The sequence below is a fragment of the Bubalus kerabau genome, chromosome X (assembly GCF_029407905.1).
Source record: "Bubalus kerabau isolate K-KA32 ecotype Philippines breed swamp buffalo chromosome X, PCC_UOA_SB_1v2, whole genome shotgun sequence".
Classification (NCBI taxonomy): domain Eukaryota; kingdom Metazoa; phylum Chordata; class Mammalia; order Artiodactyla; family Bovidae; genus Bubalus; species Bubalus kerabau.
In genome coordinates, this window is record NC_073647.1 from 103,670,721 (window position 1) to 103,695,564 (window position 24,844).

The window sequence follows — 24,844 nt, forward strand, 5'->3', positions numbered from 1 at the left end:
CGACAGAGCACAGAAACTAGAGTTATCCGCTGAGGGGAGGTGGCGGAGTTGGGGGTCATCCTTGCAGAGAAGGGGAGGGGCGGGGAAACCAGCCCAAGCGGCACACGAGAAACATAGTGCGCATGCCCAGGGTTGCGTGCCTTCCCGTCGGCCATTGGCGTGCCGCGTGCGTAACGTGGTCTGGGTGCCGAGCTGTTCGGGTCACGTCTTAACGTCTGGGTTCTTTGTCCCTGGCTGAGACTCACCAGGTAGAGCCACCGATATTTCCTGTCTGGAGTTTAAGTGTGAATGTGTTTCAGGGGGAGCCAGTGGGCTTTGGGCGGGTCAGGCGGTGCCATCTTTCACTTTTGGAAGAGAAAGGTCCTCGAGGTCAGCCGCCATAGCTCTTGTTCTGGTGGCGGGAGAGTTAGGGCAGCGGGCGGCAGAGGTCAGGGAGTCAGATGAAGGTGGGGGTGAGTCTTGGGGTGCTACTGAAGGTAATGGGTCCTGGGGGTGAGTCCTGGGGTGCTACTGGAGGTATCTGGGTTAGTCTTGGGGTGCTACTCGAGGTATCTGGGTCCTGGAGTCGTTAGAACTGACGACACAGCACAGAAACGGGAGTTACCTGTTGAGGGGAGTGGGGGTAGAGGGGTATCCATGCAGAGAGGGAAAGGGGCGCCCGGGCGTTAGACTGACGACAGAGCACAGAAACGGGAGTTAGCCGCTGAGGGGAGGTGGCGGGGGAGGGGGGTCATCCTTGCAAAGAAGGGGAGGGGCGGGGAAACCAGCCCAAGCGCCGCACGAGAAACATAGTGCGCATGCCCAGGGTTGCGTGCCTTCCCGTCGGCCATTGGCGTGCCGCGTGCGTAACGTGGTCTGGCTGCCGAGCTGTTCGGGTCGCGTCTTAACGTCTGGGTTCCTGCTACCTGGCTGTAGGCTCACCAGGTAGAGCCACCGATATTTGCTGTCGGGTTATAAGTGTGCATGTGTTTCAGGGGGAGCCAGTGGGCTTTGGGCGGGTCAGGCGGTGCCATCTTTCACTTTTTGAAGAGAAAGGTCCTCGAGGTCAGCCGCCATAGCTCTTGTTGTGGTGGCGGGAGAGTTAGGGCAGCGGGCGGCAGAGGTTAGGGAGTCAGATGAAGGTGGGGGTGAGTCTTGAGGTGCTACTGGGAGTCAGATGAAGGTGGGGGTGAGTCTTGGGGTGCTACTGGAGGTATCTGGGTCCTGGAGGCATCTGGGTCCTGGAGGCGTTAGAACTGACGACACAGCACAGAAACGGGGGTTACCTGTTGAGGGGAGTGGGGGTAGAGGGGTATCCATGCAGAGAGGGGAAGGGGCGCCCGGGCGTTAGACTGACGATAGAGAACAGAAAGGGGGTTATCCGCTGAGGGGAGGTGGCGGGGGGGGCATGGGGGAAAAGGTCATCCTTGCAGAGAAGGGGATGGGCGGGGAAACCAGCCCAAGCGGCGCACGAGAAACATAGTGCGCATGCCCAGGGTTGCGTGCCTTCCCGTCGGCGATTGGCGTGTCGCATGCGTAACGTGGTCTGGCTGCCGACCTGTTCGGGTCGCGTCTTAACGTCTGGGTTCCTGCTACCTGGCTCTAGGCTCACCAGGTAGAGCCACCGATATTTGCTGTCGGGTTATAAGTGTGCATGTGTTTCAGGGGGAGCCAGTGGGCTTTGGGCGGGTCAGGCGGTGCCATCTTTCACTTTTTGAAGAGAAAGGTCCTCGAGGTCAGCCGCCATAGCTCTTGTTGTGGTGGCGGGAGAGTTAGGGCAGCGGGCGGCAGAGGTCAGGGAGTCAAATGAAGGTGGGGGTGAGTCTTGGGGTGCTACTGGAGGTATCTGGGTCCTGGAGGCGTTAAAACTGACGACACAGCACAGAAACGGGGGTTACCTGTTGAGGGGAGTGGGGGTAGAGGGGTATCCATGCAGAGAGGGGAAGGGGCGCCCGGGCGTTAGACTGACGATAGAGAACAGAAAGGGAGTTATCCGCTGAGGGGAGGTGGCGGGGGGGGGGGGCGTCATCCTTGCAGAGAAGGGGAGGGGCGGGGAAACCAGCCCAAGCGGCACACGAGAAACATAGTGCGCATGCTCAGGGTTGCGTGCCTTCCCGTCGGCCATTGGCGTGCCGCGTGCATAACGTGATCTGGGTGCCGAGCTGTTCGGGTCACGTCTAAACGTCTGTGTTCTTTGTCCCTGGCTGACACTTACCAGGTAGAGCCACCGATATTTCCTGTCTGGAGTTTAAGTGTGAATGTGTTTCAGGGGGAGCCAGTGGGCTTTGGGCGGGTAAGGCGGTGCCATCTTTCACTTTCTGAAGACAAAGGTCCTCGAGGTCAGCCGCCATAGCTCTTGTTCTGGTGGCGGGAGAGTTAGGGCAGCGGGCGGCAGAGGTCAGGGAGTCAGATGAAGGTGGGGGTGAGTCTTGGGGTGCTACTGGAGGTATCTTGGTCCTAAAGGCATTAGAACTGACGACACAGCACAGAAACGGGAGTTACCTGTTGAGGGGAGTGGGGGTAGAGGGGTATCCATGCAGAGAGGGGAAGGGGCGCCCGGGCGTTAGACTGACGACAGAGAAGAGAAAGGGAGTTATTCGTTAAGGGAAGGTGGCGGGGGGGGGGTCGGGGAGCGGGGGGCGGGAGGGTGGTCATCCTTGCAGAGAAGGGGAGGGGCGGGGAAACCAGCCCAAGCGGCGCACGAGAAACATAGTGTGCATGCCCATGGTTGCGTGCCTTCCCGTCGGCCATTGGCGTGCCGCGTGCGTAACGTGGTCTGGGTGCCGAGCTGTTCGGGTCGTGTCTTAACGTCTGGGTTCTTTCTACCTGACTGAGACTCACCAGGTAGGGCCACAGATCTTCCTTGCCTGGAGTTTAAGTGTGCATGTGTGTGAGGGCGAGCCAGCGGGTTTCTGGCGAGTAGGGCAGTGTGGTCTTTAGCCTCTGAGGATAAAGGTCGTCGAAAGGTCGTCGAGTTGTCTTTCTCCTCACAGGTGTCGCTGCCGCCATAGCTCTTGTCCTGGTGGCGGGAGAGGGAGGGTGGTGGGCGGACGAGAGGAGGGAGTCAGATGAAGTTGGGGCGAGTCACGGGTACATTATTTGCTGTGTCTGGGTCTTGGAGATTCTGGAACTGACCACAGCACAGAATCCAGAGGCGGTTTCGGGGCTCAGGACCTGGTGGCGGGGCAGGAGGTAATGGAAAGGTCTAGGGGCGGGGCAGGAGGTAATGGAAAGGTCTAGAAACTAACCACTCTGGGGGTTGTGACTGCATTGCGAGATTTGCATTGCGAGATTTGTAATGCCTCGAAAAGGGTGCGAAAGAAGGCGAGTGTCTCGTAGAATCTTCATTTCCGTAGCTCGACTCTGCCATTTTAGTGCAAAAATAGCTATAGACAAAATGTAAATGAGGGAGTGATTTTGTGTTACAGTAAAACTTTATGGTGGGGGAGGGAAGAGAATGGGCTTGGCAAATGAGAATGTGACACTCTTATCAATAGTCACTCAAGTTTTAAATTTCCAGCAGTGTTTCACTAAATGTCTCCATGATGGTCAATCAAGTTGTGAAATCAAAACTCATCAAAAATGTATTCTTGGTAATTCCCTGATCGTCCTGTGGTTAGGACTCCATGCTTCACTGTGGTGGGCCTGGGTTCAAACCCTGGTCTGGGAACTAAGATCCCAAAAGCCATGTGGCATGATAAAAAAAAAAATTGTGTGTGTGTATGTATATGTTCTTTTACTGTGTGTTTTAAGATTTTTCAGTCTACTTAGCCATAACAAACAGTTGCTTTTGCAAGTAGCCAGATTTACTGTAATTGGAAAGCACACACACAATTAAATTACCTTGAGAGTTATATTTTACAAAAATAGTATATATCATTATTTGGCCAGGGAAGTGTTCAAATATAATTTTCCTCTTAAGGGTATTTTCCAAATGACAATATTCTGTTTTCAGTGGGAAATATGAGTCGGAGAATAAAGTCAACATACAGGCCTAAAGGAAGAGGTTTTGGTCGTGCATATCCCCAGGCACTTGTAAGTGTGGCTTTAAGTATTTTAACATTTGATGTTTTTTATAATTAGAAATTAATTCCTGTAAGTATTGTTGAACAATATAATGATAACGGTATTCCATGTAATAAGGAACATTGATCCAGGAGGATTATATTTTGGTGTTGCCTGGATGTATGCTGTTATGTTCCTGGGGAATGTGGCTGATGACATTCTTCTCAAGCTTATTAACAACAAAATTGCACACATCCATCCCAACATTGATTAAAATAGCTTCTGAAGTCTGTGGGTAACTGTTCTTAGAATAGCCTCACTGTGGGAAGAGTAAGTTTATTAAGAGTAAGTGTGAGTAGTATTGGAAAAATGTCTTTTGAATTATGATCAAATATATGTTTATATTCTGTATATTTATATTGTTGACACATTAGTAACACAACTTTTCATTTGTGCACACACATCTATAGATCGAGGTTGAGGAACCTGTGGAGGAGCCACCAACTGAAGGAAAGAACATTACACCTGGTCAAGAGAGAAAGGATGAAGGAGCATCTGCATCTCCAGGAGCATCTGCATCTCCAGGAGCATCTGCATCTCCAGGAGCATCTGCATCTCCAGGAGCATCTGCATCTCCAGGTGAAGGGAAAGGGAAGAGGAATGCCTCTGTGTGTGTGTACGCATGCATGCACGCACTTTTATGTCTCTTGTATTATGATATACTAGTAATAGAAGGAAAGAAAGCAGTAGAAAAGGATCTCAAACATGGCCTGAAAGTAAGAGTGAAGTTGCTCAGTCGTGTCCGACCCTCTGCAACCCCATGGACTGTAGCCTACCAGGCTTCTCCATCCATGGGATTTTCCAGGCAAGAATACTGGAGTGGGTTGCCATTTCCTTCTCCAGGAGATCTTCCCGACCCAGGGATTGAACCCGCGTCTCCCTCATTGTAGGCAGACGCGGGTTCAATCCTTGGCTCAGACGATAAAGCGTCTGCCTACAATGCGGGAGATGCGGGTTCAATCCCTGGGTCAGGAAGATCTCCTGGAGAAGGAAATGGCAACCCACTCCAGTATTCTTGCCTGGAAAATCCCATGGACGGAGAAGCCTGGTAGGCTACAGTCCATGGGGTCACAGGGTCGGACACGACTGAGTGACTCAGCGACTTATGGCCTGAAAATTGGCTGGAAAAGTGAAGAGAGTATAGTTTGTAGCTTAGGGTAATCCCTCACTGTAATAAATTTCTTCTATTTTATAAATGAGAAAATTGAGGCTCAAGGATTGTGTTTGTCAAAGAGCATTTGACTATTGAATACAAAATCTGTATTTCACTCCAAAGTTGGAGTCTCCTTATCGTGAATGTGGCTGTAAAAAAGGTGAATGATTTTGCTTAAAACTCAAATATCTGTACTGTAATGTTTCTCAGTATTGGCCCAGTTCAATGTAGTAGGACAGAGACTCCAGAAATGAGTCCTGAATGATGGCCACTGTTTATGTAATTGATATTTTTACATGGAAGTTTGATAAAAGCTCAATAGTTCAGGGTACTGGCATACTGGTTTAGTATGATTTTTAAAAAATAATTATTTTGGTTGTGTTCTGTCTTCATTGCAGCATGTGGGCTCTTGTTCCAGTGAGCAGGCTTCTCATTGAGGTGGCTTTTATTTGTGGAGGACAGGCTCTAGGCCCATGGGCTTCAGTAGTTATGGCACACAGGCTTAGTAATTGTGATTCATGGGCCCTAGAGGGCACAGGCTTCAATAGTTGTAGTATGTGTGCTCAGTAGTTGTGGTATACAGACTCAGTAATTGTGCCTCAAGGGGGCTCAGTAGTTGTGGCACATGGACTTAAGTTGCTGTGCAACATGTGGAATCTTCCCAGACCAGGGATTGAACCCATATCCTATGCAAGGCAGGTGAATTCCTTTCTACTGTGCCACCAGGGAAGTCCTCAGAGATTGTTTTTTCTAAGATTAACATAAAGACAGAAATTATTTCTCCTGCATATATACAGTATTTTGAAGCAAAGCATTTATATGTCAGGCCACTATTAAAAGTTTCTAGAATTTGATGGGCAACTATGCCCATTCATTTCCTTCTATCATACTTCCTTTATTCTCACTGTATATTTGACTGTTATTCATAATTTCGCTGTTACTTTTGGTACCAAAAATGGGATTCATTTATGGAAAGTTACATACTGAACCTTTGGACTTAAATATTATTTATTTTAATGAAATAAGTTTCTGGTTACCCCAATAGAGGGTGGGCATCACAACTGTAAGATTTGTTACAGACCCGCAAATCCACTCAGATAACCCTTCAGAAAATTACATTTTACTTGTAATTGAAATCCTATATGTGGTGTAGACTTCAGGCTTTGTAGCTAGCTGAGGCTCACTGTTTTTAGTACACTACAGCAAAATACAGAAATAATTAATTCTTAGACTGACATTTAAAATGTTTCAAAATACAGGAAAACAAATATGTAAAGTCCACTCCTAGTTTCTGTTAATGATGCATTACTGAACTATACACTTAAAAATGGTTAAGGTGGTAATTTTTTGTTGTTGTTGTCTAAAAAAAATTTTTTTGAGCATGCCACATGACTTAGTGGGATCTTAGTTCCCTGACCATGGATTGAACCTGGGTACTTGTCAATGAAAGTGCAGAGTCCTAACCACTGGACCTCCAGGGAATTTCCTGTTAATATGTTTTTAAACCACAATTAATAATAATTGTCTTCCTGAAGTACAATGTAGAAGTACAATGTAGACATCATATCTTCTCTTTAATTTTTACTTTATATTTCTAAAACATAAAATTTACATAGAATTTGCAAGCCTAGAACAATTAACTGATACTTTTCACCTAGATTTACCAATTGTTAATAGTTTTTACCACATTGGTTTCATATCCTCTTTCCTTCTCCTGTATATGTACACACACACACACATACTTCTCCTGTATATGTACACACACACACACATATACACACTTACTGATGGCTCTTTTTAATAGAGTCATTTAGATAAGGTTCACATATTATGACCTTTTACTGTAAGTACAGTAATATAGCTGAAGAACAAAGAAAAAGTCATTCTTTGGCTGATCATGTATGGTTATCAAAATCAAGAAATTAGTGAGAATATGCAATCATAAAATACACAGTGTATATTCAAGTATCTCCAGTTGTCCTGATAATTCCCTTTACAGAATTTTTTTTGATCCAGAGTCCAGTCCAGGATCATGTAATGTATTTTAGTCATCATGTCTATTTAATCTTCTTTAATCTGGAATAGTTCTTTAGTTTCCTGTCATTCATAACACTGCATTTTTGAAGAGGAACGTAACAGTCAGTTTGCAGAAGGTTAATCAGTTTGAGGTATTTTTTAAAGACTTCTTCCCCCCATTCAATATTTATTGTTGTCTGCTCATGCCATGAAAGAGAGATCACAGTCTAGTCAGAGAGATCCAAAAGATCATTGGGAAGTACAGTCACAAATACAGTATGCATAAGTACAAAAGGAGTACCTAATTTGTTTGAGGGCAGTCTTGCAAAAGGAAGAGGGGTAATAAAACCCTGTTTTCCTGGTGTTTGGTAACAGACTCCTAATGCTCTTGTGATTCTTATGCATCACATTTATTACTGCAGTAGCCTAAGGCTTTTATTTCATAACCCTGAAGGAATGAATATTACCATTCCCTTATTCATATCTCATGTTTTATTTCTTAAATTGATAAACTATTTATTTGCAAGGGCCTTCCGTGGAGGCTTCTCAACAGGAACTGACTGAGCCAAAGACCGGTTCTGAGCATGGAGATGGTCCTGATGTCGAGGGGAAGGGACTGCCAAATCCAGAGCCCATAAAAATGCCGGAAGCGGGTATGTTATCTTATTAAGCATGTGAATTACAGAGTGTCTGTTTTCCACAATATTATATTTTTAATAATATAGAGATAACATTACTGTTATTTTAATAACAGTTCACATAAATACAGATTGTTTGAAATGTAGTTCGGAGCTTAAATGCCTGACTTATGGAACATCAGGTATATAAACAAATTGGGTCAAAGCCATACTGAATAAAAAGCTTTTAAGTATAAGCCTTTCAACGAACAGTTAATAATTTTCAGATATTTTTATAGAGCTCTGCATTTAACAAATTTGTAACACACATCAGTTTGTATGAAATATACTGAAACCCTGAAGTAGGTTCTAGTACCAACTCTTAACATAATTTGTGTGACTCTTGGGCAAAACCACTTAACTTCTAAACTCATCTTTGCTCTTCTAAAAATAGTGACTTCAAATAAGATATTGAAAAATTATTTTTAGTTCTCATTATTGCTTATTCTGGTTCTGTTGCATATAAAACAAAGATAAGCTATTTTATGAGATATTCTTATTATAAATAATCAAATCCTGACCTGAGTCAAATTACATTTGAAGTTTCATCACTACTAAGAAAATGAACAAAAACACTTTGCTTGATGTTTGTTTTTCTGTTCAAGTTCTGATGCCTCTCCTCAGATTCTGTTGAATTCTGAATTCTCTGGCTCTTAATGACAATTGCATTTTATTTTTTCCAGTTTTATTTATGTATAATTGACAAAATTATAAACAGTTGCATTTTAAATCCTTTCTTGAATTAAGCCTCAAAAATGACTAATAAAATATCAAGAGACAGTCTAGTTTTCTAATCTTCGTGGCTGATCAAGTAGAGAGAGTGCATGTAGTCAGGGATGCTCAAGGTTAGTGTTAGTAACATAACCTATGCTGAGTATGCTCCCTGTCCGCACTATCAGTCTTAATAAGCTACCGTTCCTAATTAAATGTGGACACTGATATAATCACCTCTAACCATGTCAAATGTGGCATGAAAATTTTGTGCCTTGAGGCATCAAATTGGTAAGATTGAATTTCAAAGATCATAACTGAAGTGTGAAGCACTTGATGTTTAGGGAAGAAGTTACCCTGCGTTAGTCTTCTAAATATTTTCACTTTACAGTCCTGGTCCATTTTACATTACAAGACATTTTATATTACAAGACAGTTTTCAGGCTACTTCCAGGAACCTGTTGAACATGGCTAAGATGTACTCATAGGAAGATCATAGCCTTAAATACATATGCTATTAAAAAAGGAAAAGGTAATAAACTACATGAACATTCAATATAAAAAAAAATAAAGGGCAACAAAATAAACCTAAGGGGAAAGGAAGGGGATTCTTAAGACAGGTATGAATCATTAGGAGAAGGAAAAGTAATAAAACCAATAAATCGAGATTGCTCTTTAAAAAAATATTTGTGAGTAGAAGACCTACTAATTTAAATGATCTTGGAGAAAATACAAAATGCCAAGTATCCATAATAAGGATTATGAAAAAGACAAATATTGACTATATTATCTATGTATCTATCTGGATATTTGGCTTTCCAGGTTTTTTTCTCCTTCTAGACTGATAAATGGTACTGTTTTCCTTCACAATGTGATGTTACCTTTGATGGTAATGGCTTAAAACTAGCATAACCACATAATTTATTATGCAAACTGGAATGCTTTTAAGTGTATAAAAAGTCAGTACTCATAGTTACAGCAGGAGTATGGATGCAAACAGGGACAAATGGTTAACTTACTACTAGGTAAGGGCTAAACTGGCTCATAGAGGGTTTTGTACTTTTCTACATTAGAGCCAAAACAAATGCACTAGTAATCTTTTTGTTGTTCATTTAAGCAATTCTAAGTGTGACATTATTTTAGATATCCTACCTACATTAATATTTTTTCAAGTCAAAACTTTTAAATGAACTTTTAAAAAGTTTCTTTTGTTTCTTAGGTTTTTTATTGTTTGGTTTACTAAAAATATAAAAAAATGTACTTTCTACTTAAAACTACTTCTGAATAGAAGCATTGGGTTTAATCACTTCTGAACTTGAATAGTCTCTTTGTTTCTCTGTACCACTAGAAAGAGGGATGTGTTTAGCAAATGTTGTTAATGTGCCTGAAAGTCTACCTTCAGAGTCTCTACAGAGGTTTAACTGTAGATAAGCCAAGGGTTGGTCATCCTTAGGGTTCTGGTTTTAGTCCATTTTATAAAACTAAAACTGTAGTGTTCTCTGTATTCCTTTAGTGTCATCTCAATAAAGTTCTAACTAATAATCCCAAATGTTTGTTAACTTACAGGTGAAGGAAAACCGCAGATTTGAATGAAGACAAACTAACCATGCAGGCTGTTCTTGTGTTGAAAATGGGGCTCTTAAAATTCTCTCAATATTGCCTCTGAAACTACTATAACATTTAAAAAGTTTGAAACAAAAAATTCAATAAAGCCTTGCAGCTTTGTTCAAAGAAGTCTTATACATCTTTTGTTAAATTTATTTCTAGGTATTTGATGCTACTGAAAATTAACACCTTTTTGAGAAATTTTATATTTTGTTTGATCTGGTATATAGAGACATAATTTTTTTTTAGTTTTTTAATTTTATTTTTAAACTTTACAATATTGTATTAGTTTTGCCAAATATCAAAAGGAATCCGCCACAGGTATACATGTGTTCCCCATCCTGAACCCTCCTCCCTCTTCCCTCCCCATACAATCCCTCGATGGTAACAATAACCCTGTGTACGAGACAGCAAAAGAGACACTGATGTATAGAACAGTCTTATGGACTCCGTTGGAGAGGGAGAGGGTGGGAAGATTTGGGAGAATGGCACTGAAACATGTATAATATCATGTATGAAACAAGTTGCCAGTCCAGGTTCGATGCACGATACTAGAGACATAATTTTTGTGTGTCATTTTTTTCTACCCAGCAACCTTGCTGAATATGCTTATTAAGTTCAAAAGTTTACCTTTAGGTAGTTTTCAATTTTTAACATAATTATATCATCTTTGAATAGTAATAATTTTGTTCCTGTCATTTTAAGCATTACAGCTTATATTTCCATTTCTCATGGCATTAGGTAGACCCACCTAGTAAAATGATGTTGTATAGAACTGGTGATAGTGTACATCCTTGTTTTATCCCTGATTAGAAATGGAAAATTTTCATTATTTCCCCATGATATATAACTGTGCTTTTTTTGGTAGATAGTTTATCAAAGTCAATTCTATTTTATAATTACTTTGCTTAGAATAGTCATCTTGATTATACGTTGAATTTCATTAAACACTTAAAGTGCATCTATTGAGATGATCACTTTCCTCTATTAATGTGATAAAAGGTTGAATTACATTGATAGGTTTCTATGTTTAAGCCAATTTTATATTCCTAAGATAAAACCAATTTTGTCATGAGTAATCTATGTCCTAATAATTTGTTTAGGATTATGTGTGTCCTCATGAGTGACCTAGCATATGCTTTTATTTCATGTATTTTTTTTAGACTTTGATATCAAATAGCTTCATACAATGAGTTGGGATGTAAAACCTCGAAATTCTCTAGAGCTGCAAGACTGAGTACCCCTCCCTTCAAATTTTGTGAGGTGCCCATCTTCCCTGCCAAATACCTTTAATGATGATGTTGCTCTGAAAACTACCTGCTCCTGTTTCTATGCTGATATCAATCTTCAGTACACAGAAAATTAAAAGTCACTGTTCTTGATTTTGATCTGTGCTGTCTGGTCACAAATGGCTGACCAACCCTGGAAAGTGAAAGTTGCTCAGTCATGTCCGACTCTAATGCGACCCCATGGACTATACACTCCATGGAATTCTCCAGGTCAGAATACTGGAGTGGGTAGCGATTTCCTTCTCCAAGAGATCTTCCCAACCCAGGAATTGAACCCAGGTCTCCTGAACTGCAAGCAGATTCTTTACCAGCTGAGCCACCAGGGAAGCCCAAGAAAACTGGAGTGGGTAGCCTATCCCTTCTGCAGCGGATCTTCCCAACCCAGGAATTGATCCGGGGTTTCCTATATTGCAGGCGGATTCTTTACCAGCTGAGCTGCCCTGGAGCTGTAAACAGTTAGGACCACAGCTTCATTTACTGAGTTCTTTTTATCTAATGATAATAGGAGTTACTATAAAAGCCCAAATTTACAGAGTATGTATGTGTGTTAGGTTCTTTACATGTATGACCTCAGTCTCACAAAGAGTTTGTTTTCACAAAACTGAGTTATCTCTTGACTGCAGTAACAGGCAGATTTGGGGGTTCAAGTTCTAAGTTCAAAACCCTTGCTCTTTTCTCAGAGTAGCTCTGGAAGTGTTGAGTACAGAACTGATGGTGTCAGTTATAATTTGATGTGAGTGAGTGAAGTCGCTCAGTTGTGTCCGACTCTTCATGACCCCATGGACTGTAGCCCACTGGGCTCCTCCGTCCATGGGATTCTCCAGGCAAGAGTACTGGAGTGGGTTGCCATTTCCTTCTCCAGGGGATCTTCCCGACCTGGGGATCAAACCTGGGTCTCCCGCATTGCAGGCAGACACTTTACCATTTGAGCCACTTCAGTTATAATCTGATGTTTTTTATAAAATTTAAAAATTATATGAAATTTTTCAACTTAAAAGGCTTTGTTCTCTTGAAGGATTTCCCAATATGTGGAGCACAGACTACCTATTACAGATGAAGTGTTGACCCAGATGGTGTTCTAGATGAAATCATTGATATAAAAACAAACCTTTAAAAATACTGTGCTTATCTTACAGTGCTACATAAAATAGAACATTAAACCTCTTGGGGACAATTTATGGGGCGACAGAAAAAACTTAGGCCACAAGCCTCCTGGCAAAATGCCATAGCATCTCCTGTAAACGTGTATTCTTGAGAGTTATTCAGAGGTAGGGTGGGAGCAGCCACGAGTCTCTGTTTCCTATGCAAAATCCTCCATTGCCTTAACAGTCAGAGATCTCACTCAGAAGCCCCTAACTATATACAAGAAGATCAGGTTACATCTCCAAGCTTCCATTTGTATTTTCACAGCCCCAAAAACAGTTCTGAAAAAGACACTACTGCTTGTTTTTAAGATTCTGCTTAAGGAGAATCCACCCTGCTTAAGGAGTGATAAATGTAATTATTTCTCCCTCTTAATACAGATTTAAAGATACTTCCTGACCCAAAAAGACTGAAAATTTATGGTTTAAATAAAAATACCAAATGTAGGGTATCCAGATTTGCTGCACAATATGTGACAAGTCCGTAGGCTGTAGAGTTGGATGAAAGGATTAGAACATAGGTGGAAGAGGGAAAGGGAGCAGGGCATCTCGCTGAGGCCGAGTGACTTGGGTCCTACCTACTCTGTCTCCTTATAGGCCATGATATGAACTAGCCATTGGTTTTGACCCTGGCTCTGACAGCACTGTGTGATGGTAGGAAAGGTATTTATATCTTTGGGTCTCTCCATTTCTAAAATAGGAATTAAAATTTTGACACTAAATTATTGCTATGGTGAAATAAGTGAGGATGGATACATACGGTGTTTGCCATAGGAGATATGACACTGATGGGGCAGACAGACACGAGTAGTTGGAAGTGCAAAGGAGGAACACAGGGAAAGGACCTAGGAAAAAAGTGACGAGTAAGGTGGCCACAAAGCAAGAGGAAAACAAGGAGAGAAGACTCATAAGGGTGAAAGAGGTCAACTGGACTTCCCACACCTCAAGTACGGGTTCACATACTTGATTCTGTTGATACAAGGCTGAGTGACATCTATGCCTTACACTTAGAACTAAAATAACCAAGGACTTCCCTGGTGGTCCAGTGACTTAAGACACTGCACTCTCAATGCAGGGGGCCTGAACTCCCAATGCAGGGTTCAATCCCTGGTCAGGGAACTAGATCCCACGTGCTGGAGTTTTCATGCCACAACTAAGACCTGGCAGGGCCAAATAACAAGATTGGCAATGTGTTTATCCAAGAAGTATTCATTGAGAGCCTAGTCTGTTCCTTGGCCTTTTTTTATATAGAAAGACGAGTGAATTAGCTGATGCAGTGCCTAACTTAGGGCTGATCTGAGAAAGTAGCAGTGACAGATTCATTATAAAAGTGGGCAATACACAGGTACTACATACGTCTGTCAGAAGTGTGGGGTAAAGAGCACAAGCTCCCTGTGCAAGACCACTCAGGCTTGATCTGCTAGAAGGACACACAGGACTCAGAAGCTGTTATATGCATGGTTTGGTTTATTACAGTGAAAGGATACAGATCAGAATCAGCAAAGGGAAAAGGTGTATGGGATTTAATCCAGGAGAAACCAGGTGCAGATTCCCAGGGGTCCCTTCCTAGAGGGGTTGCATGGGGACGTATTCCTTATGTATTCTCCCAGCAATGATGTGGGACAATACATGTGAAGTTTTGCCAATCAGGACACACTCTGAGCCTTGGTGCCATGTTTTTTTCTTGGGAGTCAGTCACATAGGAACACAAGAGTTTATGTGGCTGATCTCGGGCTACTCAGACCATATCTCCCCAGAGCAAAACCAGACATTTACCATAAATCAGTGTTAGGATAAACTTACTTGATCCTGCTGGTAGAGAATGGGCTGAGGTCTTAAACACACAAAGTCTTATCAGGCAAAATACTCCAGGGGCTCAGAAGTTATCTTTTAGGAGCCATCCATTTGCCAATCTCAGAGGCAGGCTTTTCTTTGGTATGTGTAGGAATTGAGCAACCCAGGCCTGCTGAGGTCACCCTTTCCCCCACACCCCCCTTTAAGAACAGAAATTTACAGAGATATTTCCTACAATATCTTGGATATAATATGTTATTTCCAATAACCAAATGCTGGTTTAATGATGGTGTAGGGAGGGAAAATATATTTTTTCTCTACCCTTCAAAATTCTTGGCTGGGGCTGCTGTAACAAAAGATAACAAGAGAAAAACATCAATCCATTTAATAAGTTTTACAAGATCTGAAGTGGATAAACCTGAGAGTTTTATGCTAGATTTGATGAGTCCTGGGAAAATGTGATAAGATAAAAAAGAATGTGAGCCGAGTGTAATAAACTAGGGGAAACATCAAGGCCTGTCTGTTCAGATTCTTGTCAGTGTCTGTCTCTTTGGAGATAAGGATGCTCCTTTCCTCTGGGTAGAGGGAGGGCACCTCTCACATGACAGTTTATGACCTGTTTAAGAGAAAGTTCAGAAAATCCTGCCTGTACCTGCTGTTTGTTAAATTCCTTCCACTTGAAATATTCAACATGCCAAGGTGCCATATTTTGGGGTCGTGTGTCCTGAACCCCATCATCCAATATACTTGATTAGGTATCTAGTGTCGTCATCACTCAGACAAAAACCCATACAACAAACAAAACCAACCAACCAAACCAAACCAAGCCCAAAGCCAAAAACAATCTTGTTTGAGCACCCGCTGGGAATCAAGCTTCTTGCTTTAGGCGAAGCAGGTTCTGAGGACATAGGAATGATTGATTAATGCGGGATATAAGTTCTAAGAGAGTTCAGAGTTAATGAGTAGAGAACCATCCAGAAGATTGTGATAGAACAAATATGATGAGAGCCATGGCAGGGGAGAGCCAGGGAAGGCTCAGAATACAGAGGAGAGCTCCGTAGCCCAGGTGGTCAGGAATGGCTTCTCCTGGGGGATGATGTGTGTGCTTTAGGTACTGTTTGACTGTAAGTACATTTCCATCTCTGTTACTATTCCTCTTTCATTAAAAAAAAATCTCACTGTTCTATTATCCTCATTTTATAGGTCAAATAATTGAGGATAAGAAAAATATCTTATTCAAAGTCAAATCACTAGTCCCAGTGCAGCTAGTTTTGAACCCAGGACTCTTAGAACCCCTGTGTACCTCTCAATGTGTGTGTGCTCAGTGGTGTCTGATTCTTTGCGACCCCATGGATTGTCGCGCACCAGGCTCTTGTGTCCATGGGATTTTCCAAGCAAGAATACTGGATTGGGTTGCCATTTCTTCCTCCAGGGGATCTTCCCAACCCAGAGATCAAACCTGCATTGACAGATGGATTCTTTATCACTGAGCCACCTGGGAAGCCCGTGTACTTCTCATTATAGCCGTTTGTTGTCTTCAGTCTTAATTTGCACTCATCATACATGTTTCTTTTTTCTGCTTATGCCATAAACCCTTTCTCTTTAATTCGTCTGGAGTTTATTTATTACAGCTTTAGTGCCAAACTGCTGAAATATTTTTCAAAGTGGCTATACAATTTTGCATTCTCAACAGTAATATATGAGGGTTGCTTCATATCCTCATTAATTCTTGGGATGGTCAGTCTTTTTTATTTTAGCCATTCTAAAAGGGGTATGGGGCTTCCTTGGTGCCTCAGTGATAAAGAATCCACTTGCCAAGCAGGAGACACAGGTTAGATCCCTGGGTCAGGAAGATCCCCTGGAGGAGGAAATGACAACCCACTCCAGTATTCTTGCCTGAGAAATCCCATGGACAGAAGATGGGCTACAGTCCATGGGGTCGCAAAAGAGTCTCTACAACTTAGTGACTAAACAACAACACAAAAGCAGGGTTATAGTGGCATCTCCTTGGGGTTTGAATTTGCATTTCAGTATGTTGCACCTATTTTCGTGTGCTAATTTTTCATCCATATATATTCTTTTATTTTTGGCTGCACTGGGTCTCTGTTTCTGCATGTGGGATTTCTTTACTTGTGGTGTACAGGCTTCAGTACTTGTGGTGCATGGGCTAAGTTGCCCCACACCATGTGGAATCTTCCCAGACCAGGGATCAAACCCATGTCCCCTGCATTGGCAGGCAGACGGATTCTTAATCACTGGACTACCAGGGAAGTCTGTCCATATGTATTTTTTTTAAATTTTATTTTATTTTTAAACTTTACATAATTGTATTAGTTTTGCCAAACATCAAAATGAATCCACCACAGGTATACATGTGTTCCCCGCCCTGAACCCTCCTCCCTCCTCCCTCCCCATACCATCCCTCTGGGTCGTCCCAGTGCACCAGCTGGGCATACACACTGAGGAAACCAGAAGGGAAAGAGACACGTGTACCCCAATGTTCATCGCAGCACTGTTTATAATAGCCAGGACATGGAAGCAACCTAGATGTCCATCAGCAGATGAATGGATAACAAAGCTGTGGTACATATACACAATGGAGTATTACTCAGCCATTAAAAAGAATACATTTGAATCAGTTCTAATGAGGTGGATGAACCTGGAGCCTATTATACAGAGTGAAGTAAGCCAGAAAGAAAAACACCAATACAGTATACTAACGCATATATATGGAATTTAGAAAGATGGTAACAATAACCCTGTGTACGAGACAGCAAAAGAGACACTGATGTATAGAACAGTCTTATGGACTCTGAGAGAGAGGGAGAGGGTGGGAAGATTTGGGAGAATGGCATTGAAACATGTAAAATATCATGTATGAAACGAGTTACCAGTCCAGGTTCGATGCACGATACTGGATGCTTGGGGCTGGTGCACTGGGATGACCCAGAGGGATGGAATGGGGAGGGAGGAGGGAGGAGGGTTCAGGATGGGGAACACATGTATACCTGTGGTGGATTCATTTTGATATTTGGCAAAACTAACACAATTATGTAAAGTTTAAAAATAAAATTAAAAAAAAATAAAATTAAAAAAAAGAAAAATATATAAATAGAAATCAGAAATTCAAAAAAGAAAAAAAATCTACTTTTTGGAAATCCCTTGGAAGTCCACTAGTTAGGACTCTGAGATTCCACTGCAGGGGGCATGGGTTCAATCCCTGGTTGGGGAACTAAGATTCCACAAGCCTTGAGGTGTGGCCAAAAATAAAAATAAAAAAATAATAAAAAGATCTATTTCTCTACTTTTTCTTAATAAATGGATGCTTAAAATATAAACATACACCTAATCCAATTAAGATCTCTTTGTTGACTTCTGATACCAATATTATGGCAAATTCCTACAAAATCTTGAAAATTCATTTTTTCCCTCCCCAGTGGAAGAGTTTACAGAGCACTGGAGTTGTGTGTTGCCCATAGACTTACAAACTCTGGCATTCCCTAGACTTGACAACCTTTTGTAAAGGACAAAAGATGGCCCATGGGAGCAGAAGTTCTTAAGCTGTATCAACTTTGGAGTATTTTCAATGAGCTGAAAGCCAGGGAAAACTGGCTGATGCTTGCTCTTCCCCCCAAGTCACCCAATAACTGTTTGATTCAGAAATATAGGTGAAGAGGCACTCAAAGGACAGAAGATGCAGGGTATGAGGGGATGTAGGGAGGTTTTATTTTTATGGAAGAAGATAAATCCTTGACATCTGGTCTGTTTTGACTCAAGTCTACCCATTAAAAGTGTTTGGAAATCTCTTTTTATTGCTCTGGCTTTGGATCACAGACATTTGTCAGGAGCTGTGTATCTGGGTCAGAAGCCTTGCTGAAGACTGGTGTCAGCCTCCCTCAGCCAGGGCACCTTGGAGAAGAGATACTTATCTAGGTCCCGGGTAAGGCTTAGAGTTGCACAGACTGGTCTATGTCACAGGAACAAAGGCTTTAGGATGACCTGAGATCACCGGGTATGTCTTCTGGGCATCGTGAGGCTGAGGATCAGGGGATGAATTCCCCCTAAGAGGCATCAGCCCCTCCAGGATGCTCAGATCAGGTCGGTCAGGGTCATGGGCACCTGGAATTCCAATAGCTGCAGGACAAGCATTTGTGGCAGTTGTGAATAAGCAGCTTCCCCCTCCTGCACGCAACATTCTGCTTTGGGTTCCTGGTAACAACCATTGCTTCATTTAAACGATTATTTATTTTAAAACTGCATTTAAAGATATGGTAACACAAATTTTGCTTTAGACCACTTTTTTTTAAAATTTTATTTTACTTTTAAACTTTACAATATTGTATTAGTTTTGCCAAATATCGAAATGAATCCGCCACAGGTATACCTGTGTTCCCCATCCTGAAGCCTCCTCCCTCCTCCCTCCCCATACCCTCCCTCTGGGTCGTCCCAGTGCACCAGCCCCAAGCATCGAGTATCATGCATTGAACCTGGACTGGCGACTCGTTTCATACATGATATTATACATGTTTCAATGCCATTCTCCCAAATCTCCCCACCCTCTCCCTCTCCCACAGAGTCCAAAAGACTGATCTATACATTCGTGTCTCTTTTGCTGTCTCGTACACAGGGTTATTGTTACCATCTTTCTAAATTCCATATATATGCGTTAGTATACTGTATTGGTGTTTTTCTTTCTGGCTTACTTCACTCTGTATAATAGGCTCCAGGTTCATCCACCTCATTAGAACTGATTCAAATGTATTCTTTTTAATGGCTGAGTAATACTCCATTGTGTATATGTACCACAGCCTTCTTATCCATTCATCTGCTGATGGACATCTAGGTTGCTTCCATGTCCTGGCTATTATAAACAGTGCTGCGATGAACATTGGGGTACACGTGTCTCTTTCCCTTCTGGTTTCCTCAGTGTGTATGCCCAGCAGTGGGATTGCTGGATCATAAGGCAGTTCTAGTTCCAGTTTTTTAAGGAATCTCCACACTGTTCTCCATAGTGGCTGTACTAGTTTGCACTCCCACCAACAGTGTAAGAGGGTTCCCTTTTCTCCACACCCTCTCCAGCATTTATTGCTTGTAGACTTTTGGATCGCAGCCATTCTGACTGGTGTGAAATGGTACCTCATAGTGGTTTTGATTTGCATTTCTCTGATAATGAGTGATGTTGAGCGTCTTTTCATGTGTTTGTTAAGTGTACAGTTCTGTGGCATTAAGTACATTTACATTACTGTGAACAATCACTATCATCTATCTCCAGAAGTCTTCATTTTGCAAAACTGAAACCCTGTACCCATTACACATGAACTTCCCATTTCCCCCTCTGTCTCTTTTCACTCCTGATATTGGTAATTTGTCTTCTCTTTGATTTTTGTTTGTTTGTGTTTTTGGTCAGTCTGGCTAGAGTTCTATCAATTTCATTGATCTTTCCAAGGAACCAGTTTTTTTTTAAAATTATTTATTTATTTATTTTTGGCTGTGCTGGGTCTTTGTTGCTGTGCGCAGACTTTCTCTAGCTGTGGTGAGCGAGGTCTACTCTTCGTTGTGGTGTGAGGGCTTCTCATTGCAGTGGCTTCTCTTACGGAGCATGGGCTCTAGGGTGCATGGGCTTCAGGAGTTATAGCACAAGGGCTCACGGTAGTTGTGGCTCATGGGCTTAGTTGCTCTGTGGCATGTGGAATCTTCCCAGACCAGGGATTGAAAACTATGTTTCCCTGGCGTTGGCAGGCAGTTTTTTTTTTTTTTTTTTTTTAATCTCTGATTCACAGGTTTAGGTTGGGAAGAGGCCAGGAATCTGCATTTCTTTTATTTATTTATTTTTGGATGTGCTGGGTCTTCGTTGCTTTGTGAGGGCTTTCTCTAGTTGTGGCCATCAGGGGCTACTCTTTGTTGCAGTGCATGGTCTGGTTGCGGTGGCTTCCTGTTGCAGAGCACAGGCTCTAGGTGCATGGGCTTTAGTAGTTGCAGCCTGTGGGCTTGGTAGTTGTGGCGCGAGGGCTCAGTAGTTGTGGTACATGGGCTTAGTTGCTCCTCAGCTTGTGGCATTTCACACCAGGGATGGAACCCGTGTCTCCTTCATTGGCAAGTAGATTCCTATCCACTGTGCCACCAAGGAAGTCCCTTATTGATTTTTTCCCTCTTATTATTCTGTTTTCTTGATTCATTTTCTGTATTATTGCCTTACGTCAGCTTGGCTTAAGTTTGCCTGTTTCTAATTTCATGAGGTGGAAGCTTAGATCATTGATGGGAGGCTTTAATGAGGTTCACAACATGCTACTTCCAAATATGGCATCTTGCCATATTGAATACTTTAAGCTGAAGGACTTTGAGAAAACAGCAGAAGTATGGAAGTAACCCTGACCTCCCCACTGCCTTTCTTCCCTGAAACAGATCATATACCCTCATATAAGAAGTTCCTTCCCTATACCCACAAGAAAGGAGCATCTGAACAAACAGGTCTTGCTAACTTTCCACAGTTTACTACACTTACCACGTGCTCTCTGATCCTATCATATTTCTGTCTTCGCGTCATCAGACCTAGAATAAAACTACTCAGGTCTGTTTCTTCAGGTCTTCGTTTCCTTATGAAGGCTCCCATGTATGTAAAATTCATATTAAATAAATTTGCATACTTTTCTCCTGTGAATGTCTTTGTCATTTTAATTTTCAGACCCAGCCAGGGGAGTCTGAGAAGGGTTAGGGGAAGGTCAGGGTTACTTCCTTACTTCTGCTGTTTTCTCAGAGGCCTTCACCTTAAAGTATTCAAAATCCAAGGTGCCATATTTGGAAGTAGCATGTCTGGAACCTCATCAAAGCCTCCCATCAATGATCTAATCTTCCACTAAGTGGGTCAAGGGAAACTTTTTCCTCTCCTATAACTGTCTTTTCTAACATAAGCGTTTAATGTCATAATTTTTCCTCTAAGCATTGCTTTAGGTGCATACCAAAAATTCTATTATGTTGTGTTTTAATTGTCATTTAATTAAAAATATTTTCTAATTTGCTTTGAGGTACCCATGGGTTATTTATGTGTCTTTAATTTTCAAACATTTGGAAATTTACCAGATATTTTTGTCATTGATTTCTAATATAGCTCCATTACAGCCGGAGAACATACTGTGCATTGTTTCAGTTCTTTTAAATTTGTTAAGATTTTGTTATGACTCAGAATTTGGTCATATGGACATTGATTTTCCTGCCTCCTTCTTTCATTTATAAGGATCTGTGTGATTACATAGGGGTCATCTAGATAATCCAGGATAATTTTCCCCAGTTTAAGATTCTTAATCACACCTGCCAAGTCCCTTTTGCCATGTAAGGTGACACATTCATAGGTTCTGGGAATTAGAATGTGGACATCTTTGTGGGGGGCCATTATTCTGTGTATCACACCCTCCTTTCCCATCCCCAAGCCCTTGTGGTGACTGTCACTGTCTCCAAATGGGTCCATAGAGGTAGAGAGATGGGGCTTACCTCTGAGAGTAGCCAGGTCCCCATCCCACAAAGGAGAAAAATACAGCAACAGTAGATGGCCCTAGGAATAATAATAGTGACAATGTTGATCTTAAGAGTCATTGTTTGCACTGGGCTTGCCATGTGCCAGTGCTTTCCATGAATAATACCTGCCATTGTCTCCATTTTACAAGTGAGAGTCTGAGGCCCAGCAAAGTTCTATCATCTGCTCAGTGTCATGCAGACAGGAATAGTGGAGGAGCCAGGGTTAGAACACCAGCCTTCTCCATAGCCTGTGCCCTTAGCCACTGCCTCAAGTTATGACTATGACCACCAGAGGTCAGGGGAGGCCTCCTTAGAATGGATTGTTAATGGACCTAGAATTTTAGGATGAATTTTAGGGTTTGCTAGTGGCCAAATCGGGGCTTTCCAGGTGGCCCTAGTGGTAAAGAACCCACCTGCCAATGCAGGAGACTAAGAGATGTGGGTTCAATCTCTAGGTCCAGAAGACCCTCTGGAGGAGGGCATGCAAACCCATTCCAGTATTCTTGCCTGGAGAATTCCTTGGACAAAGAAGCCTTGCAGGCTACAGTCCACGAGGGTTCAAAAGAGTCAGACGCTATTGAAGCGATTTAGCATGCCTGCGGGCAGTGGCTAAATCACTACCTTTTATGGAATCTCCAGAGAAGCTATTTGGTTCCACCTTTCTCTGTGCTCTGACTCTCTGATTCTCTATGTCTCTGTCTGTCTCTTACACACATACACACACACACACTTGTGGCTTAATCTACAGAATTAAGGGGTTATGTATCTATAAAACTCAGGGGATGATGATCCTCAGCACACATGGGGCATGCCTTACACAAAGCTCTGCAGCCCTGTCCCCCATTAAAATGGCCTTGTTGAGAATGAGGGGGAGGCAGCCAGGGAGAGTGACAGTCTCCTGTGGGCATCTGGAGGGAGGTCAGTGCAGGGGTCTAGACCAGGACTTAAGGACACCTCAACACATCTGTTCCCAAAATTCCCTTTGCCTGCCACCAGGCTTCCCCTCCCAGCCCGGGGCCTCTTTAGCCCCTCCCCCAGCCCTGCTCACAGGGCCTCAGTACACCCTCAGCCCATTTGTGGCCTTTCACCCAGCACCCGTGCTGCCTCAGAGGATCCCCTCAGGACCCTGCCTGCTCCCTACATTCTGCAGGACAACTCTCTCCTGCCCACACACAGGGGTCTGTCATAAAGTCCTGGTGAGGGAGGAACTGAAAATCTCTCCAGGATCCAGAGAAAATCCAGGCCCAGACCAGGCGTCTAAGGCACTTCCCTCAGGGCTGGGGGGAAAGGGAGGGGGTCTCGGAGAGGAGCTGGGCTCAGTGTCCCACGGGAGGTGGGATGACACAGGGCAGGGCTGGGTCTGTGAGGACAGGGAACAGCCCTGGGAGGACCCGGGGCAGCGGGAATGCGAGGATGGCCCCAACTGCTGTCCTCATGGGCTTTGGCACCTGGCCAGGCTCTGTTCCACTGGAGCTGGACAACGGAGTTTGTTAAGTGCCTTCTCTGGGCCTGAGTGTCTTTGCTGACAGGGGCAACAGGGTTTTCTTCAAGGGCCCTAGTGAGGATGAAGTGAGGTGGCACTTAACAGATTCTTGGGATCAGCCATAAAAAAGAATGAGATTTTTGCCATTTGCGACAACATGAATGACCTTGGAGTGCATTATGCTAAGTGAAATAAGTCAGACAGAGAAAGACAAAGACTGAGTAATCTCATTTATGAATAGGTGGAATCTAAAAAACACACAGTAGAAACAGACACAGATCGGTGGTTGTCAGAGGTAGGGGTGAGGGTAGAGTGGGGGCTGGGGAATGGTTGAGTCAGAAGGTACAAACTACCAGTTATAAGATAAATAAACCCTGGGGATCCAGTGTACAGCATGGTGACTATAGTTAACAATACTGTATTGTGTATTTGAAGTCACTAAGAGAATAGATCTTAAAAGTTATGATCACAAGAAAACATTGTAACTATGTGAAGTGATGGATGTTAACTAAACTGATTGTGGTGATCATATATGGACATATCAAATCATTATGTTGTACACCTGAAACTTATACAATGGTATATAACAATTATATCTCACTAAAGTTGGGAAAAAGAAGTGCTTAGAACACTACAAATCAGACAGATCAATGATTACCGAAAACAAAATTCTTATTTAAATATGAAGTTTTGGAATTTTTTTTTACCATAGCTCATTAAATCTCAGATGCTATAGACAGTGTGTCACATCATTGTTTTAAATAACCAGTATTCCTGCCTGGAGAATTCCATGGATAGAGGAATCTGGTGGACTTACATGGGGTTGCAAAGGGTCGGACACGACTGAGCGACCAACACAGACTAACACACAAGAAAGAAGGTGTGGCGAATTAAACTGTGCCCCACAGCCTTCTCATCTCAGTGACTGTAAGATGCATTCTCTATTTCTGATATGTTGAAATATTAAAAAAAAAGGCATTTAGAATGATAAGATATGGTATTTTTCATTGTTTATTTTTACAGTTACCTTCTGTGGTAATACATTGCTTCTGATTTTGTGTAGTGATATAGCCTTTTCTATTTCATTTAAAACAAAAAATGATTCAATCTTACAGAAAATTCGAGACAACTGTACTAGTCAGAATGGGCTCATGGCCCTTCAGCCACTCCCAGCTGCCCAGAAGGATCTTCCTGGGGTGAGGTGCACAGCTCACTCCCCTAGATGCCCACACTGAGAGCACTCCGGATGCCTACTCCAGGATGGAAGGGGGAGGGGTTAACCCATCAAGTCAGCATCTGCTGAGGGATGCCCACACAATGTCGAGTACATCCTGGCTGCTGGGAAGCCGGCATTCCCACAGGCATCATGCAAACCTTCAGGAGTCACATAGTCTGGTGAAGGAGGCTCACACATGCTCTCT

At 42.7% G+C, this 24,844-nt stretch overlaps 1 protein-coding gene across 1 annotated transcript; it reads left to right on the forward strand.

Annotated features, from left to right (window-relative positions):
• The first annotated feature begins 109 nt into the window (after positions 1-109).
• On the forward strand, positions 110-10,335 carry LOC129639399 (X antigen family member 5-like). Its single transcript, XM_055564542.1, has 5 exons — positions 110-248; positions 3,935-4,014; positions 4,455-4,623; positions 7,741-7,866; positions 10,168-10,335. Exons 2-5 carry the CDS (start codon positions 3,943-3,945, stop codon positions 10,188-10,190), a joined length of 390 nt encoding a protein of 129 aa, XP_055420517.1. The 5' UTR covers positions 110-248; positions 3,935-3,942; the 3' UTR covers positions 10,191-10,335.
• Positions 10,336-24,844: the final 14,509 nt, after the last annotated feature.